The 20,619-nt window shown below is 40.2% G+C and overlaps 1 protein-coding gene across 1 annotated transcript in view; it reads left to right on the top strand.

The window, feature by feature from the left end:
- MIPOL1 (mirror-image polydactyly 1) overlaps positions 1-20,619 on the top strand; it is a 251,755-nt gene that overhangs the window by 203,238 nt on the left and 27,898 nt on the right. The window contains exon 10 of the mRNA XM_089523560.1: positions 6,209-6,439. Within this exon, the coding sequence (XP_089379686.1) occupies positions 6,209-6,439 (231 nt within the window). The remainder of the gene's footprint in view (positions 1-6,208; positions 6,440-20,619) is intronic.

Consider the following 20,619-nt stretch of genomic DNA (forward strand, 5'->3'; position numbering starts at 1 on the left):
GTGATTTTATGCATCTTTTCTTGGATGTATGTTATATCACACAGCATTACAACATTAGAAACGGAAATCTAGGCTTCTGTTATGAAACACATAATACTCAGGCACATTAATAGTGGGGCAATGATACTTTCAGCTTGTATAGCTTTGAGTGTTTCTTTGAAATATTACATACTTAATTTTTTTTTCTCCACTTCTGGAGAAATGCAAGTCAATATATTTTATCTGCTACTCTTCAGATGATGATTTCTTTTTTAGAGCCTCTGCTCTGTGGATTTTTTCGTATCTCTTTATACATTATTTATAGTTTCAAAGTGTCCTTATTTAATTGAATAGGTACTTCACACCATTTTCAAACAACCTCAGGTGGTAGGTGTAATGACATACCAATACTCTGACCTTTAACTTCTAGATTCCTATTAAATCAGCCATATTTTACTTATGCATGTGTGGTGGGTTTTAATTTCTATATGGCAATGCATTTTTTTCTGAAGAAAAGAAATAAGGGGAATGTGCCAGTGCTCATTGTTTATTATTCAGTGCTCACTTTTCAAGTCTCAAAACAGGAGAACACAATTTATAGCTCATTTCTTACTTGCAAAGTCATTCAGAGATTTAGCACCCAATCTCTACACCTAATATTTGCAGTCAAGCAAACAAAATAAAACAAACAAAGACAACAATGGCTCCACAAGATAGGGCTAAGATTTTATAGAGTGTCCATTTTTGGATGAAAAAAATTAATATAAAACTCTACTCAATCAGTAAGCCCTGCCATTTGTGAAAGTTATTTTTGCTCAACCTAACTTACATCACAGCTTTGTTATGAAGGAAAACAAGATAACCATTACCATAGCTATAACCTGCAGAATTTGTAGGAAAGGTGAGATAAAACTACAAGTACGATAATTAAATAATACTTACTGAACATAGTTTATCCTCTTCCAACAACTGCTTTACAGTGCAATTCTGTGCATGATTCTTGAAAAGTAAAACCCCTTACATTCAAGAGGGGATTATTTCAAAGAAGGCAGACATAGAATTTCAGCCTGACAGAAACTGTTTCATTGATCTTCCCACTAGCTGTACAGATTATTGCAGGTAGCGTTCACTAACCTGGCGCACGCCAGATGTGTTGGACTACAGCCCCTAGAATTCTTGACTACTGGTCATATTGAGTGGGGTTGATGGGAACTGAAATCCAAAATACCTGGAGAGCACCACAGTGTGGAAGACTGGTCTAAAAGAATGAGGAAGCTGTACTCAAACTTTGCTCCATCTCCTGAAAATGCAGGAAGGGATAGTAAGTCACAGACATAGTACCAGAATGCCATGTGTGCAAATTGCTAAACAGTGATAGGTTTATATCTACAAGGTTTACAAGGACTATCCAAGCCTTGAGATTTCAGGGCCAAATCTGAGACCCAGAAGGACCCCCTTTGATGTCACAAGGCCCTGGTGATATTCGAAGGGGTGAGCTGTGGTAATGTCATTAAGCATGTCTCATTAAGAATCTACTACAGTTGTATAGAGTATGTCATTCATATAAAAATACAGAGTCTAACAGATGAGGAAAATACACAAACATATTTCAAGGCAATGCTCTTACTCTTATATCCCTCCCCTTGCCCTGAAGACCAGAGAAAATAAGGCAAACTCTAAGACCTGGGAACCCTAGTGGTAAGTGTTGCCTAGAAAAGAGGAAATGCCTATGAACAAATCTTGCCAAGAAATCCCCATGGAAGGTTTGCCTTTCAGTCATATTAAGAAGTGAGAAACAACTTGAAGGCACACAACAACAACATGAACTAAAAAATGGGACACAGGTTAGCATTACATTTATTTATATTACATAGATACAGATTTACGTTTATCAGTAATCTGCGGTAGAGAGGAGAGTCTCCAGGAAGCCTGCACATCAGTTTAGTTTGCTGACCTACCGCTACAGAAAAGTTGTTGGACATCAGGTCCTCTATTCCTCTTTCACATGGTGATTTATCTTGAACTGGACAGTGCTTCAAGTAGAAGATTGTCCTCTATGGAGCAGATCACATTGCCAGCCTATACTGAGGCCTGCCTTACATGGCTAATTATAGATGTTTTTTATTAGTTTCAAACATTAGCAGTATTGCTGGCCATTTTATTGTTTGTATTTTTAGATAACATTGTATTTGCATTTTGTATTGTTGAATTTTCTGCTGTCATCCCGCTTCGATCCGTAGGGAGAGGCGGGAAGTATAAATAAAATGTATTATTATTATTATTATTATTATTATTAAAATTAACAACCAAATACAAAATCTATACACAGTTTACATTGATATAAAATGACTACCGACCTTCAGAGGTTTTTTCTTTTACTGACTTTTATTTCTTTCATTTAATTTTGTCCTCTACTTATTAATCTAATTTTATGTCCATCTGTTTAAACCAGTACTACAATAAACTAAAAGAAAAATACAATGCTACTTAAGGTACATGATTATTGTAAATTGTTAACACAACAATCCCTAATGTCTTTTATGATTATTAGAAGAGTAGCTTCTGCCAACCTAGCAGTTTGAAAGCATGCAAATGCAAGTAGATACATAAGTATCACCTAAGTTGGAAGGAAACAGTATTAGGTGGAGTCATGCTGGCCACATGACCACCAGAGCAATTCTTGAACAATGCTGGCTCTTTGGCTTAGCAACAGAGATGTTCACCGCCCTCTAAAGTTGGTTACAACTAGACATTCATGTCAAGGGACTAGCTTTAGCTTTAGCTTTAGCTTAACATTTACCACCACCAGTAGCTTCACTGGGGCTTACAGTGGGTGCAGGCCACACTGGGTGGCGCCCCAGAAGAGAAGGTGACACCTAGGCAGTCCCCTGCATGGTGCGGGGCCTTTCTGGGGCCTTGGGCACCCCGTCTAGGTCACCACGAGGACTTGGGTGCCCTGTCTAGGCCGCCATGAAGCCTTGAACACCTCAACCAGCCCACCGCAAGGCCTTAGGTGCCCTGTGTGGGCCACCATGAGGCTTTGGGTGTATTATCCGGGTTGCCGCAAGGCCTCGGACGCCCCGTTTGGACCGCCACAGGGTCATGATTGCAATTCACTTGTGTATGTGCATGCTTTTGGGGGGGCACGCGCAGACGTCCCACCACCCAGAAGTCCCGCCCCCCACACCAGGTGTCACCAAGTCTGGTGACTCTACTGACCATCCCTATATATTGTAGATGTTTTGAGCCCCCTTTGTGTTTATGAAAGAAGGTAATACGGATTTTCCAGAAACTTGCTTCTTCTAGCAAACAAGAACAACAACAACAACAACAATAATAATAATAATAATAATAATAATTCTGTGAAGTTGAACAACAGATATGAAAATACAGTCTCCCCACCATTCCCTTCTCCTTTTGTGTCATGTCTTTTTAGATTGTAAGCCTGAGGGCAGGGAACCGTCTATTATCCCCTCTGTTGTAAGCTGCCCAGATTCCCAGTGATTGGGCGGCATATAAATAAATCCTATTATTATTATTATTATTATTATTATTATTATTACTATTATTATACAAGAGCTTGCCATCTGAGGACTTGACCTCATGTGGATGGCAAGCCCCGGCGGACAAAATGACACGGGCGGCACAGGCACACACAGGAGCTCACCGCCATAGGAATCTATAGGATTCCAGCATAGCCGGTTTTTCTCATGGGGGGGAGTCCTGAATGGATCCCCCACATATAGGAAGTGCCCACTGTATTCACTTTTGCACTGTGTCAATTTGTTTAAAAATATGGATTGTCAATCACAATTGTTTCCCAAATATTTGGCATTTATATTCAAAATAATATATTCAAAATGTTCAGTTTATGTCTCCCTTTCTTCTGAAGAACAGGGCCTAAGGCAACGTACAATTTAAATAGAACAAATATAACCAAAATATAAAATGGAAACATTAAAAAAATCTCAGATATGTTATAAACATACCAAGAAAAGAACACATCACACCCACCCATTTATTAAGAGCCCCTTCTGCAGGAGGTAAGTCAGTTGCCAAAGACCCACCTGAATAAGAAAAGAAGCCTTTGCTGGGTGATGGGAAGACAATAGGGAAGGAGCCAGCCCACCCTCCTTCAGCAGATCACTGAAGAAGCAAATAAAAAACAAAACATTTTTCTGTGTGGAATCAAATAAACATGTGTTTTCATTAAGTATCACCTGAACTTTGTTTCTGTCAGCATAACATGTAATAATATTTTAATGTAAATGAATGACTGCTTTGCAATACATTTTAAAAGTAACAGGACTTTTTGTAGAGTGCTGTGCAATTTGAAAAAGTTGTGCATTTAGGTCATTGCTCACAAAATGTTCAAATATGGGGCTGCATAGAAAAGCCATGGCATCTGCTACTTTCCACCACATCCATCTGTGAGGAGATAGTTTTGTTTATCTTTCTGTCATCCTTTGGATTTGCATGAAAAGATTGTCTTTTGCATACCACTGGTAGCCTTTTGTTATTGCCGTTCATTGTTTTTGTAGTACATGGCATGTTATGATAACAAAAAGAGAGGTTATTTTCCCAAGGAGCTTACAAACCGAATTCAGACAGAGTGGGAGGCAAGGAGAGAGGTAAAGGTAAGAAGAGATGACTGTGAGAAAATGCAGTTCACATATACTTGGGCCAAAATCTAATTGCCAGGCCCAGCTAAAGGAGACTTTTTGAATCAATGAGATTTACATAAGTGTTGGAAAGGGGAAAGGAATCTAGCAGCAGATTTTATTTTTGCATGAAGCTCGAAACCATTTCTTCAAATGCACTGTTGGAGTAATACTACAGCCACGTGTATTTAATTACAGTTACATAGCTGTAAAAGGCATTTGCTTGGTCACTCCGAGAACATGATGCAGGACTAGACAGGTCTTTGCTGTGATCCAGTGGGGATTATCTTAGGTTCTTATAAGTCATTCCACAACTATATGACTGTATTTTCAAACCTGTGGCTTTAATAATACTTCACTAGTGTATGTGAAGAGGTGAATTTAAATCCACAAAAGCTCATGCTAAAAACAAGTTAGTGAGTCTTAAAGGTGCTGCTGGATTCCTCCTTCTTTCTACCCTCTTGCTTTTTGTTTTTATGGTATAACAGAGTAACACGGCTGGTTCTTTGAAAACTTTTACCCAAGTGTTGACTCAACTGTTGAGTAGATGAAGGCTTTAGATTTGATTCAGTCAACATGTATCAGTTGAAAATAACATTTGGGAAGTCATTAAGGCTCAGATTCTAGTTCTCTTCAGATGCTCCCTATGACTGGTGACTGCAGAACCATGAGGATAAGGGAATCAATGGCTACTGGTCATATTGGTTACATGCCACTATCAGCAATGGAAGCAGTATGTGTATATGTAAACATTATTAGGATGAAAGGATGTTATTGCCCTTCTGTCCTGCTGATAGGCTTCTTGTAGGCACCTATTTAGCCACTGTAGGAAGAGGATGCTGGATTAAATAATCCTTTTCTTTGATCCATCAGCAGTTCTTGTTATACGTCATCTTGCCCATTCTTACACCTAAGGATCACATTTGTAGAATATGCATATTATTTTCATGCAACTTGAGAAAATGTGTCTCTGCTTGTGACATATAAGTGACCTAGAGATACACTGATGTGCATCCTTGCATTATTCATGAAAAATGTCCTTGACTATACTATAATATTATAGTCTTGGCCAGTACTATGTTCTTTTTACATAATCAGAACTGAAGTATTCCCTTCACCCATCAATAAGAGATTTTTTTTAATTAAAAAATTGACTAAAGGTAACTTCTGGTTCATAAATTTGTCATAAGGGTAACCCAATAAGGGAATGGAAAAAAATGTTGCATGTTCATGTGTCAGTGTACAAAACATTAATTCAGTTTTGCGTTAATTTCATTTTAATGTCACTAGCCTAAATCCAGTTGTTAATTCCAATTAGAGTAGATTAGTTACAGCAGTGAATCTTATTTAAGTGTTGATGTACTAACTTTAGATTGATTCAGTGACTCTAGTTGGATGGACATTTCAAATTGTCTTCTGGTGTTGCTGGTTGTATTTAATATTGGAATATTTTGGTTATGGAATTGTTGTATATATTCATTTGAAAAATTATTTTGCCAGTTTTTATGGATTAAATTTTCTAGGCAAGCATTTCCCATTACTGAAATGTGCAACTTCTCTTCTGTCAGCTTACATCAATCTTTGTCTCAAGAAGTGAACCTTAAGGATCAATTCAATTCTGCTCTTCTGACTTACGAAAAAGTTCTGAAGAACAGAGAGGATATTGTATCCATGCTTCTTCACCAGAATGAGGAGCTAGCAACCCAGCTTCAGCAAACAGTAGAAGAGAGAACAAACATGGAATTAAAGTTTCAACAAGCTTTAGAGGCTTCACAACAAGACAACGAGAAACTTCAAACGTAAGTCCATTGTCTCTTTTTCTGAAAAATGTCATTTGTTAACTAAATGGGTTTTGGTTCCTCTTCCTGTGACATAATGTTGAGACTGAACTAGAAAGACAGGAATCTTTATACTTTTTAAAGTAGTACCAATATTGTTTAAACAATTCATCAGACAATAACAGAGCCAATGAATACAAGGATTTCCCCACCACTACCTCTCTGTAACTATAATGTTGCACAGTCAAACATCAACAGGAGGGGTTATCCTTTATTTTTATTTATTTTGTTTTTAAATCATGCATTAATGGTTGCTTCACACAACATATAAGTTTATCACATGGGGCTTCAACCGTTCCCCAGCGCGTTCTAACGGGGGCGAGCGGGGGCGTGCACGGAGCGCGATGGGCACCGGATGGGGCCCAAAACGCGACTTTATCGCACGGGGGGGACGCCGACGCCGCGCGTTCCCATCGCGTTCCAATTCGGTTCCAGAGGGCGCCATTTCTGGGAACTGTTTCCAAGCGTCCCCAGAAATGGCGCCCTCTGGAACCGAATTGGGACGCGATGGGAACGCGTGGCGGCGGCGGCCCCCCATGCGATAAAGTCGTGTTTTGGGCCCCATCCGGTGCCCATCGCGCTCCGTGCGCGCCCCCGCTCGCCCCCGTTAGAACGCACTGGGGAACGGTTGAAGCCCCATGTGATAAACTTAATAGTCTTAACTGGTATAGTTACAGAATGTAGCACTGAAACCAAGGATAATCTTCACTTTGTCTTTGTGTAGGCTGAAATTCCTCAGATATCATACTTTCCACTTCATACATTTGTCTGTGTTACCAGACAGCCATATATGATCATGTGTAGAGCCAGACTCCATTCTCATACACTCATCACATCTCTGGCCGCATACTAGACATGAAAAGAACCCAGTTCTATATGAAAAGCGTATATTTTTGTATATTCAGAAATGTGCCCCTTTGTGTTTGGTGGTACTTTCTTCCAGGTAAGTATATATGCTATATTTATACATAGCTTTGCAGTCAGAAGGAGCAATGTTCATGGATGTTTCTCTCCTTAAGGAAAGTAATTTCTTCCATTGTTGCTATTTTAATTTTATATTCATGTTTTGATATTACAATATGTATGATTTTTAATGTCTAGCATACATGCACAAACCTAGCCCAACTAAAACATTTTTCTCTCTTTGGGCCAGAACAGACCAGCAGGTTAAGCGACCTTCTGGGAGGCTTGGGAGTGCGGTGGTTACATGCAGCATGCTCTCAAGCTGCCTGGAAGCCACTCAGCTGTTTACATGGGGTGCCTTCATGACACTATGGTGGCATGGCCTTTACATGCCACACACTGCCAGAGCATCAAGAAAACGGCTTCTGGCCGCGGCAGGGGCTCTTTGCTGCTCTATTTTTGGGCGGCTTCAAAGCAATTGGGGCCACGGCATGCAGTTGCCACAGCCCCAATCCGGATTCAGAAGAGACGACTTCAATCCACCCCTTCCTGCTGGTCTGTTTCGCCCCTTAGTCCTCACTGTGGCCTGGGATAGACCACACCAATAGGGCAGGCTGGCAGCAGCCTGTTTCCCTCCAGAGAGACGCCGCAGCCTCCAAACCTTGCGGTGTCCCTCTGGAGTGAATGGATGCACAGCAACATGCGGATGCTGCACATCCCTTACTTGACCACCTTACTTGACCATCACCATTACATACTAGGGTTCTGGACCATGCGGTTGCTGCACAGTCCGCAACCCTAGTATTGCCGCCGCCATGACCATTTCAGCCCATCTGTCTCGGGCCATTGTTGACTTGATTTATCTTCCAGTTTATTTCAATCTATGTATGTGTTGTTATTCTTCTCTATCATAACTTGTTTTTCAAATTGGGGTTAAAAATGAAAACTCAGTATCTCGCTTAGCTTTTCTCAATCTGGTGTCTTCCAATATATTAGACAGTATCTGCCTGTTATAGTTCAGGGTGATGGAAGTTTACATCAGGGATGGGAATTGCACAGCTCCTGGAACACATGTGACCTAAGGAACCATGTTTCTTCCCACCCCACATTACGGGGGCAAAAACTGAAAGACTTGTAACTTGTACCCCCTTACACACATACGCACGTCATTTAAAAAGGCAGAATTGTTTTTAACTGGGGGGGACACTTTCAGCTACACAAGTAGTTTGTAGCTGAGCAGATATTATGGGAGTTGTAGTCCAACACATCTGGAGAGAACCAGATTGGGCAGTACGCTACTATATAACTTCACAAAAATTATTTTCACATAAACAGTAAGGCTTCAAAATATCTTATTGTTCTCACTTATCTTCCCAACCTCATCCTGGACCTCTCACAGGGCCCACTAAACTGAGTTAAGTGTTAGTGATGGTGGAATATTTACATGGTAAGCCACTTTTTAGACAACTCTCTAGCAAATTGTGTGTGAGCACTGGAGATATAAGGATTACAGTGTTGGACATAGGCGATCCAGGTGAAATCCAGTGAACTTACTGGGTCACTCTTTCTCAGCTTGACCTATCTTATCTTGACCTACCTTTTGATCATTTTTGGTTGGATGGGAAAGGCTAGTGCTGCTTGGGGTGGACCCAGGAAGTGGTCTTTAGGCATCCAAAGCTGCCTACTCTTCTTTTAATCTAAAACACCCCCCCAGGTGGGGAATGAAGAATTATTTTTTCAAGTGAAAAAGTTCCTGAGCAATTTGAATGTACTTTTGTCTTTTTGGAGAATGTGGAGGAGTTTCATTCTCCTGTGTGCTTTCCCTTATCCAATACTGTATTTTTCTCCCACCACCCAAATAGAATTTTTATACACATATACAATGACATGCACAGCTTTTGATGCAGAAACTGTTTGCTCATCCATGTGATAGAGAAGCATGAGGAAGAGGAAACCTGCATGGCACTTGCATTTTCTGTTCCCACACTTATAAACATCTTAAAATCTCTGATGCAACTACTGCTCTAGATTAATGTGAAGAATCAGAAATACAAATTTTAAAGCATTCCTAACTAAATAAAAATAACTTTATTTAGCAAGGTAATTCTTGTCAAGCTAGATTGCTGTTGCTATTTTGTCCCCTCAAATTTCTTCCAATTTATGGTGATTCTAAGGCAACCCTATTTCAGTGTTTTCTCTGCAAGATTGTTTAGAGGGGACTTGTCTTTTCTTCCTCTGAGGCTGAACGAATGCAACTTGTTCATGGTCAATCAGTGGGTTTCCATGGCCAAGCAGGGATTCAAACCCTGGTCTCCAGACTCATAGTGCAGTGCTTAAACCATTACACCACATTAGCTCAGACTAGATCAGACAGATGAAAAGACAGGACTGAAGAAAACATCTCAGTAAGATATAGTATGAAATCTCATAAATTCCTCTCTTAACATAACTCCTCTTGCCACTTGCAGCATTTCACTGTTTCTTGGCATCTCTTTTGAATAGTATATGGGTAGCCTGCACTCATTGCCTTTCATTACTGTAGAAGTGGACAACCTGTGGCCCTCAAACCATTTGCCTCCAGGCCTCCCTCCTGTAACTCTGAATGATTAAAATTGTAGTCCAACAACATCTGGTGAACTTGGTTTTCTCAGCCAAGCTTTATGCAGCTTGCTTTGGAGACCAAACTCTTACCATCCTGGTTCGGTCACCAGAGTGTAAATTTCTTCTTTCTGTACAGCTTCTGATTGAATTGCATCTCCTTTTTTGTCTTTTTCTGCCTTTCACATATAATTTTCCTCTCATTCTTTCAGTCATTCCTGTTTTGAAATAATATGTCACTTCTCATCTCATGTGCTTGTACATTTTCACAGCCAGGCCAACTGAAACACAATGATGAATGGCAAATAATGCTTCACATCGTCATCATGCAGCTTCCAAGCACAATGTCTCTTGTGTTATTCTGCTATGTGTTAACCAGCTCCCACTGCAAAAAAGCTCTGGATAAAATTAACATCATTGTTGATGTACCTTATTTTTCTCATGAAAGACTAACGTGGACTTAGGGGTCTGAATATGTGACCTTTTGGGTGTTGATGGACATTACTTCCTATTAACTGTAGGCTAACAGAACGATTAGTGAGGGGTGTTTTAGTTCATCAACATCTGGAGGTGTTCCTCAACCCTGTCTTGAAGGTTAGTGTACTAACACTAATTAATTACACTAATTAAGCATTTGGATCATTATGCTTTAATGCTAGCATTACTTTTTCCCTCATTTGATCTTACCTGAATCTGTGTCTTGGAAACAATTACTGTGTCTACTTATAGTGGGCATCTTATCTGGTTCTGAGAATTAGAAACACTCAAGGAAAGTAAGATAAATTTCATTTAAAAAATTAATACTGGGCTAATTTAAATTGTCCTAGAGCATAGGAATGAAAAGGCATTGGTAATGCCAGGAACTCCCAGGAAATATGTCAGGGTAAAATAAATGTCATGGTCTGTTTCCAAAATAAAATGGGAAAACATGGGTATGAAAACCAGGACTTCTGGTGTGTTTTTTAATCCATCTGGAGGTGGCCATTTTATTCATCTGGAATCAGATACATTTGCCTCCTGAAAAAAAAGTTGATAGCAAAGTTGATTGGCCCCTAGACCTCATACAGTTGTCTACTCCTGTTATGTGTCAATGTACTAGGGACACTGGACCATTTTTGTAGGCCCTCTTCTGGGTGCCTCACCAAAGGAACTGATGTAGATGGCTGCAAGAGAGGACAAGTCAGTTATGGCACCTGATCCTAAGAAGACTTTCTGAAGCCCTTTCACATTATTACATTTATAGTACTATGACTCCAGCAACCACTACTGATGCATTTTTTCACTCTTTGTTTATTCTTTGTTCAATAGTGATACCTATCCATATTCACTTCCACTATTTGTACATTTTCTCTGGGGATTCTTGTAGGCTAAGAAAATAACTTTCCCAACTCTGCTCTGTTGTTTGTTTCAGAATGGAACTATATCATAATGAAAACATTACACAGTCAGGGCAGCTTCCAGGCCAAAATTGTCTAGAGCAGCCCAGAGTATTCTGATGAGTGTAGAGTATTTTAAAAATTGAGAAATTTATTGTACTATAACACTGCAGGGTTGCAGTGTTTACCTCATTTATATTAACAAGTTGGCTAGAGGATGTGTGCTCTTTCATTGATAGATCATGTGCTTTTGTGCTTTGTATCTTTCCAAGCTGTTGCTGCTTCGCCAAAAAACAAACAAACAAACAAAAACACCTTTGAAGGAATAACCACATGACAACTTCTTGTGGATTTTTCTAGGTCTTGCCTCTCCTGAGTGTTTGAAATATGGGCAGAATCTTTGTTCGTGGCCCTATTCAGTCATTAACAATGAATGCTGAAAATATGCAAGGGGGAGGATGCACTATCTCCACCCACTACATTTCCATTTTCCTTTTGTGAAGGGTGATGAGTCTGAACAGGAGAATTTCCCTTTGCATGAATGGCAGTTACCTTGTCCAGGCTCATCACTCTCCACATGAGGAAAATAACGGGACTGGTGACCAGAGAGCATACCCTCCAACTGCCCCACTTTGTCAGGGACAGTCCCAATTAATCCCATCGTCCCACTTTTTCAGCTGCTTTTAAATGTTCCAGTTTCTCTCCCCTCCCTTTGTCCTTAGCTTGCTTCAGTTGCTGCAAACTGAGTTCAAAGTGCAAAAGTAGTTTGCAGTCTATTAATTCAATGGGAGGAGATGGGAGAAGGGGGTTGAATCTTGTCTTTCTCAGTAGATTGAGGCAAAAACAAATTGCAGCAGAAGAGTATGTGTGTTGTTCCATTTTGACCACATTCTGTTGTTGCTAGGCCACAATTGTCCATTTTCTTGTTTTGGCCTGAGTCTGCTGAGAAAGGAGGATTAATCAGGTCTGTCCTTACCAAATCAGGATAGTTACCAGTACCAGGACAGGGTATGCAACTGAAATCATACACCTTTCTATCTAAAGTAATTTAAGCCCCTCTCTAATTAAATCCAGGGTTTCAAGTTACCAAACTGTACCACCATTCAGTTGCCAATTGTAAATGTGATAATTATGTCTTGGTAGAGTAACCAAGGGTTCAAACATAATTCATGCTCAGTGCCACAGTACATGCTGGTAAAATGCTATTATACAATGCTACAATTATGGAATGACAGTCATTTGGGTATTGGTTAATTCTTAGTGACAGTCAGCTGTATATTGCTTCATTTTAGAACACTTAAAACAAAGGTCTTTTTTGGCTAGTTCATGTTGCATTGTAATATTCTTCGTTTATTTTTGCAACTATTATGAAACCTTTTCCTCAGTACAGTTCATCTGTTTGGAATCTCAGGTGGCACAACCCCATGCATGTTTTCTAAAAAATAAGTTCCAGGTGATTTCAGGGGTGAACTCACTCCTAGTAAGTGCATGCAGGGTTACAGCGTCACAGCATAATCCTCTGTAAGAGGCAGAACAGACCAGCATAAAAAACCAGCTTCCAGCTGTCTCGGACATGTGGCGTACACATGCCACATGTCCCCAATACGCCCAGAAGCTGCCCGACTGTCCAGATGTGAGCCAGCTTCCGGGTGCTCCAGCAGCATGGCATTTACATGCCGCAGGAGCACCATAAAGCCGCAACAGGGTGGGAAAAGATGGCTTTTTGCCAGAACAAAAAGGAGCTACAATTTGCCATTTCTTTTTTGCCCAGACAAAAAGGCAGTGGGCAGTTGCCGTGGAGCCGTGGCACGCAGCTCCGCAGCAGCCCTAATCCACCATTTTTGTGTGGTCTGTTTCACCCCAAAATGTACTCCAAATCAAGCATTACTTATTCCAAGGTTTTTAGACATAGTTCTACAATCTTAATACCCTTTCTTCACTTTCAAATTGCAAGTACTTACAGAATTCGGTTTTAGCAATTCACATTTCCCTGCCTAATATTTTCTGTTCTTTTAAAGCAAATTACATTCAAGCAAATTCAAGCAAACAAAATTCTTTTAAAGCAATGTGATTCTAGGTTTCATCAGTAGACCAAGATTGGTTATGTTGAATTTGCAGTAGAACAGTAAACCTCATATCAAGAAATAAGGGAGGAGGGCTAGGGTCATCACCCAAGACGAAAAGAGGCAGTAGCTGGAAAATACTGGTCTAGATCAAGGGAAGTAATAGTGCAACTCTATTCTGCTTTGGTCAGGCCTCACCTGGAATACTAAATCCAGTTCAGGGCATCACAATTAAAAAAGGATGTTGAGAAGCTGAAGCATGTCCAGAGGAGGGCAACCAAAATGGTGAGAGGTTGGGTATGTTTAGCCTGGAGAAGAGAAGGTTAAGAGGTGATATGATAGCCCTGTTTAAGTATTTGGATGTCATGTTAAGGATGGGGCAAGCTTGTTTTCTGCTGTTCCAAAGACTAGGACACAGATCAGTGGATAAAAACTACAGGAAAAGAGATTCCACTTCAACATTAGGAAAAACATCCTGGCAGTAAGAGCTGTTGGATAGTGGAGAGTGTGGTGAAGTCTCCTTTGGAACCTTGCTGATTGCTATGTCCTGACAGAAAACAGTCTCCAAGGCCCTTTCTCTGGGTCATATCCCTTTGTTTCTCAGAACCTGCCCTTTGCTGGAAAAACAAGTGAACAAAAATAGGGTTTTCATTTTGGGCTGGTATGGTCCCTAGCTCTGACAGTGTTGCTACAATAAAGAAATTATCTCCCAGGAAAGCTTTTCTGTTTTATGTCTCCAAATCATTTTTTTACCTTTGGCGACCCTAAGGTGAACCTCTCCTAGAGTTTTCTTGGCATGTTTTTTCAGAGGGCATTTGCAATTGCCATCTTCTGAGGCTGAGAGAGTTTGATTTGGCCAGGGTCACCCAGTGGGTTTTATGCTTGAGGGGGGAGTCAAATCCTGATTTCCAGAGTTGTAGTCGACACTCAAACCACTCCACCATGCTAGTTATACATGGTGCCTTTATTAATGTTATAAATTCAGTACCAGGCAAAGACCTTCTTTATTCTCCTAGGGTCAATCTCTCTCTCTCTCTCTCTCTCTCTCATTATGGAGGATGTGTATATATTTTTATTACATTCGTATCCCAATTTTTCCTCAAGGCTCTTTATGTGATACTTTATTTTTTTGCTACAGTTTTATCCTGTTATTCCTCCAAAGAACTCAAGATAGTGCACATGGGTGTCCTCTCCATTTTATCCTCCCAACTAAGAGTCTCTAGATTCTGTCTGATCTTGTAGGCTAACTGGGTCTGGTTAGTACTTGGATGGGAGACCACCAATGAATGTTGTACGCTATATTTCAGAGCAACAGTCCCCAAACTTTGGTCCTTTGGATATTTTGGGCTTCAGCTCCCAGAATTCCTGATTGTTGACCAAACCAACTAGGGCTTCTGGGCACTGAAGTCCAAAATACCTGAGAAACTCTGGCGGAATACAGACCACCCCTTTGGGGCGGCCTGCACCCGCCCCTTTCCCCGATGGATCGGGGCCTGAGCTACCACAGCGGCAGCCCTGGAGGCCCTGATCCGCTGCTTTTCCTGGCCTCGGGGAAGTGGCAAAATGCCGCTTCCCCACAGCCTGGAAAGGGGTGTCCTTGGGGCTTCATGCCCAAAGGACACCCCAACAGCGGCAGGGAGGCAGAGAAAGGGGCCGCTTGGCCCCTTTCTCTTTAGTATCACTGGTGCGGCCATGTAAAAGCCACGCCAGCGATACATGGCGCTAAAGGAGCTCCGTGTTATGTACCCCTCCACTACAAAGAAAGGTTAAATTGGTGTCACATAGGACTTGGATTATTCTGTAGCATCACTCTTAACTGAAATTCTCTCCCTAAAGAGATTGGGTTAGCCTCATCATTAGCAGGCATGAAAACTGTTGTTCCATTTGTCTTTTGATGGCTTTTAAAACTGAATTGATATGTTGTCGGGTTTATTTTTAGTTTTCTTTCATTTTTTTAAAATTATTAGTACTGTGAGACTGTTGTAACTAGAACTATCACCTTGAAAAATAATACTCTGGAGGCCTTTGGGGTCAGGAAGGTCATTATAAAATCTGTGAATGAAATAATTAACATTTGCTGCTATAGTAGAGCAGTCTTATAGGATTATCCCATGTGAAATTGTCTAGTTTTTCTGTAATTCCCAGTTCCTCTAAAAGCAAGATACACTTTAAAAGACCTGCAGATATAACCTGAACCATAGCTAGCTCTGCCATTAGCTTCTATGAGGAGAAAAAGGAATTAATTCAATTTGACATGCTTAACTACTTGGGAAAATGTCTGCCAGGTTAGTTAATGCTAAAGTCAGCTTTCTGAGCCTGTAGCAAAATTATACAGCTGGGCAAAGTCTTTTGACAACAGCTCCATGCCCTTTTTATCAAGGAACTGTGGAAATGCTCACTGCAGCTTCCCAGCACCCACCATCACCCACCCCATCTTATAATTCAACCTGCAAACAGATTAAGCAGCTGAGTTTGTGGAAAGTGTGTTTACTTTGAGCTAAGAACCCTTGTGTGGCACTATAGAGATTCCACTGACACCTCTGGGAGAGCCACACAGACGGCTCTCGCTCATCAGCAGGGAAACCAGGCTAAGAATTCACAATGCCTTTGTAACCTCAACTGCTTCACATAAATCAGTGGTTTACAATTAGGCAAGACCTACATTTGTAAGCTTTTATTTAAGAGAGAGATGAGTGGAGAAAATACTTTATATATCTATTGCTAAAAAGAACGTACTGATCACTTTATCAAAATACTTCCTAACAGGTTTCCTAACAGGGTTTTCCTACCTTTCTTTGAGGAAATAATTTATACACACAGACACACATGCATACATTCTGTGGAAATCAAGTATACTTAGGCAAATTAAAACAGACTATGTGCTTTGCACAAGAAATCATTAAAAAGTGTTGTAATCAAACAGTGTTTTCTGATTCCCTATCCTTTAGTTCAGGGGTAGGCAACCTTTTTGAGCCGGGGGCCGGGTTGCTGTCCCTCAGACAACTGGGGGGCCAAAGCCAAAAAATAAATAATTAAACATTTTTTAAAAAAAATAATAATTAAATAAATAAACTGGGACAAATGTAGGACAAAATTTTCAAATGGAGGACACTTTTCTAAAAATGGAGGACACGCAAAAAAAATTGCTGATTTTTTTAAAAATGTTAATATAAATGCATGATTCGGAGGCTTCTATAGACAATTGCCCCCCTTGCCCCCCCTTGCCTGCCGCTTGCCCCCCCTTGCCAGGCTCCTCCTGATAGGCCAAAGGCCCCACACCCTCACGCGAGAGGCCAAAGGCTCCGGTGGCAATCGGCGGCAGGACCAGGCTGGGGCCGGTCCCAAGGCCTTGCCGGGCCGCATCCGGCCCACGAGCCGCAGGTTGCCTACCCCTGCTTTAGTTGGTAACAGTTATACATGTCTCAAGATATTTCTGAAGAATATAATACACATTTATTTATTGTTTTATTTATTTATTTCATTTTTATGCCACCTTTCTCCCAGAAAGGGACCCAAGGAGTTTCACAGATAAAAAACATTTTTAAAACTTGACAATAAATGTTTTGAAATTAAAAACATCAAAATAAAAACAGTACAAAATTACATATGTTCAAAAAAATAAAAAAAATTAAAATGTGCTCAAATTTGTGATAGGGAAACCAAAGAAGTACCTGGCTAATCACACATAGACATGTGAAGGCCAAGGAAAAAAACTTTTTCCCCACTTGCAATTGTTGGGTACCACCCCAATGGAAAAGTCACAAAAATTCCAATCACAGACAGTGGGTTTACAAAGGTCTGAAGAGAGGAAGCAGCAAGAACTGAATGATAATGTTATTTGGTCATTTATTTCTCAATATGTAGATTGATTTATTGGTGATGGTGATGATGATGATGATTAATTTACATTATACCTCACTGTATGTGTTCATTCATTTCTCACCTTTTTAATTCAATTGATTTATTATTTCAATCAACTGATTTATTGTTATTATTTAAAGTCTTCTTAGGCCAACTTTTAGAACTAACCCCTCAGAAGATGGCTTCAATCATATAATTACAAAATATCTCTCTCTCTCTCTCTCTCTCTCTCTCTCTCTGTGTGTGTGTGTGTGTGTGTGTGTGTGTGAATGTGTATATATATAATCTGTCATGAAACAGCAAAATTAAGATGAGCATAAAGGCATTGAGAAGAATAAATAAAAATAATTTACCAGCAAGTCAGAAGCAACACAATAAATGGCAATATGGGACTGGGCAAAATAACCTTACAGAATCCATCATCACCAAGGGAATAAACAGCAGTATCTTGAGACATACTTGAGATACCCCTAAATGCCCTCAAGAATAGTTCAGGACAAATAGTTGTTTATTATTCATCCAAAGGTTTTGAATGATTGTGCCATAAAACCTCCACTGGAATAGAGTTTCATGAAGAGGTTCATCAATAGTCGGAAAGGCCCTCTCCCTTGTGCCCATCAACCTCATTGCTTACAGTAGTGGAAAGATCTAGGGCCTCTGAAGATAAAGCTCAAAGTAGGTTAAGGGTCAAAACCAGGACTTTGAACAGAGCTCAGAAATGCACTGGTAGCCACTACATCTGGTACAACATTGATGTTTGGTGCCTTCTTCAGTCTCCAGGAAGCCTCATTGCTCACCGGTTGACGTTTCTGAGCCATCTTAAGAGAAAAGCCCATATAGAATACATTATGGTAAATAATGTGGGAAACATGCATTCCTCTGGCCAAAATCCTTAAGCATCCCCAATTGTTAGCCACCTTTCCCACCTCTGCTGCTAAAGATAACACTGAGGCCAAAAAGACTTTTAAATTGTGAATTTTGTTCTTCAGAGAAAGTGCAAGACTACTGAGCAACATTATTTGGAAACTTCTATTCATAACAGTTGATTTCTCCACCCATTCATCCATCCCAATCATGCTTCCAAACAATCACAAATTCCACAACATTCCTAGAAATGAGAGGTAGGCCTGGCTATCCACATATTTTCATATATAATAAATTGATGAGGATTCAAACACTATAGAATGTCAGGATCAACGTGTGATGGAAATAAGGAAATTTATTCCTAATACAATGTAGAATTAAAGAAGGGAACACTACAGAAATTCCAAATATATATATAATAAAGCATCAGTAATCATGATTGCAGGGGGAAAGCAGTAGGAGGAGGGAATAGGATACTCAGGGGTTGTCTTCACTGGTCATTTATTCTGGATTCCACCACAAGGTTCCTGCGTCCTGCTCACATGATGCAGGGCCAAAACCCCAAATTGGACGTAGACTGTCTTCACAAAATCTGCACCCTATTTACCCTTTCCTCCCCTTAACCAATATTTTCAATCTTACCTTTTGTTATGGGTTTACCTCCCATTACTAGTTCTCTCTGCAGCGATGATGGGCGGCTGTCTTCCCATGCATTCCCTATGAGCCACCCAGGGCTGCCAATGTGGGTGCATGTCACTGTGAAGAACAAGGCGTCCAGCATCAATAACATGGCTGGGCACCTTGTTGTGACCTCAAAGGGGGGGACAATGCAGATACCACATGGGAAGAGAGCCACCCATCACCACTGCGCAGATAACAAGGTGAATTTGTGGCCAGAATACTCTGGAGGCAGCCCAGTGCAGCAGGCCAGTGAAGATAAGTCCTCAGTCTCCTTCTGATGATAATCAAAATATGTATTCCAAAATATATACATTAAAGTCCATGCCAGAAAGCTACCCTGATAGTACCATATGCAGAACACCACAAGAAGGGTGATTTTCAAGATTATCTCCGCACATGAAAATTGGTGTAAAAGGAGAAGTTGTTCCCAGGTGCTAAAGGGAACAGCAACTGTCTGAATTGTGCTAGATCAGGAATTAAATGCATCATTTCAACCACAGATGTATGATCTTAACATCTGGCCCCAATTATTAGCTTCATTCTGTAGTAAACAAATTTTCTAAACAATCTTAAAGCGCAACCCCTGTACAAAGTGTTATAGTAATCCAGCCTGGATATTGCTGGATGGACACATGGAGAGGATATGTGTTTCGCTGCAGCATCAGGAGCAGCTCTGCTTGGTACCTACTAAAACAGATGAGAACTAAATCCCTGGCTTTGTAGTATTTTTAACTCTCTGCCATGATCCTTCTGTAAGATTACTGCTGTCACCTTGGGCCTCCCAGTGTTCTGCAGTGTTCCCCATTCATTATGACACTGCTCCTGTCATATCTTGAAAACTGAGCAGGGTCAAATCTGGTTAGTACTTGGGTGGGAAACTGCCAACAAATATCAGCTACCATAAGCTATTTTCTTAGTGGAGCAAAGAGACAAAACCACCTTTGAGTATCCCTTGCCTAAGAAAACCCTATGAAATTCATTTGGTCACTATAAATTTACAGGTGACTTGAAGGTCTGTGTACACACACACAAACATTGGCCATTATGTGGTTGTGATGGAAGGATTTTTTTTTTATGGCGATGTCTGTTTTTTCCTCATCTGTTATGTTCTAAATGTTTAAAACTCCTTTTAATTCAGTGCTGTTTTAATCTGATGATTATTTTTTAAAAGATACTAATATGATTAATCTAATCTATGTTGTAAAATTATTTGGGTCTCACACCGAAAGAAAAATCATGGTATTAAAGAAAAATAAATCTTTGTCACCATTTTGGGATGTGTTGAAACCTGTCCTTTGTGGTGCTGCTTTCAGGCAGGATGGGAGGCCAGGGCATACCCAAATCATTTAATAATAAATAGCAATGTGATATTATTTTTGGATTAATAAGATTTCAGGTTTCAGTAATTAATATTCTTATTCAGAATGTGTTGACTTGTAGATGAATTAATTTATTTTACTTCATCTATTTTCCTAGTAAATTTGGCATTAATTTGTTTCCTTGTGATAACTGTGCTCAATACTTACTGTATTTGTAGCTAGGTTATGGACAGAATGATCCAATGAAGACAGAGAAGAGGGGATGGCAGAGGAGTCATCAAATCCAGTCCTTGTGGGATTGCATAGAAGCACTTGGAGGGGAAAACAATACACTGGTTCCAGAAAATGAATTTGCTTTCTCCTGTTCCAAGGAGTCTTGGGGATGTAGAAGCACTTTGGAAGTGGCATTGGAAGTCTCTTTTTTTCCATTTCAAGGATAGTGGGGGTTTCCAAACCACTACTGAGGATGTGTTTTC

This window comes from Sceloporus occidentalis, unplaced genomic scaffold, assembly GCF_023333645.1.
Source record: "Sceloporus occidentalis isolate IW3139 unplaced genomic scaffold, rSceOcc1.0.p SCAF_4, whole genome shotgun sequence".
Taxonomy (NCBI): domain Eukaryota; kingdom Metazoa; phylum Chordata; class Lepidosauria; order Squamata; family Phrynosomatidae; genus Sceloporus; species Sceloporus occidentalis.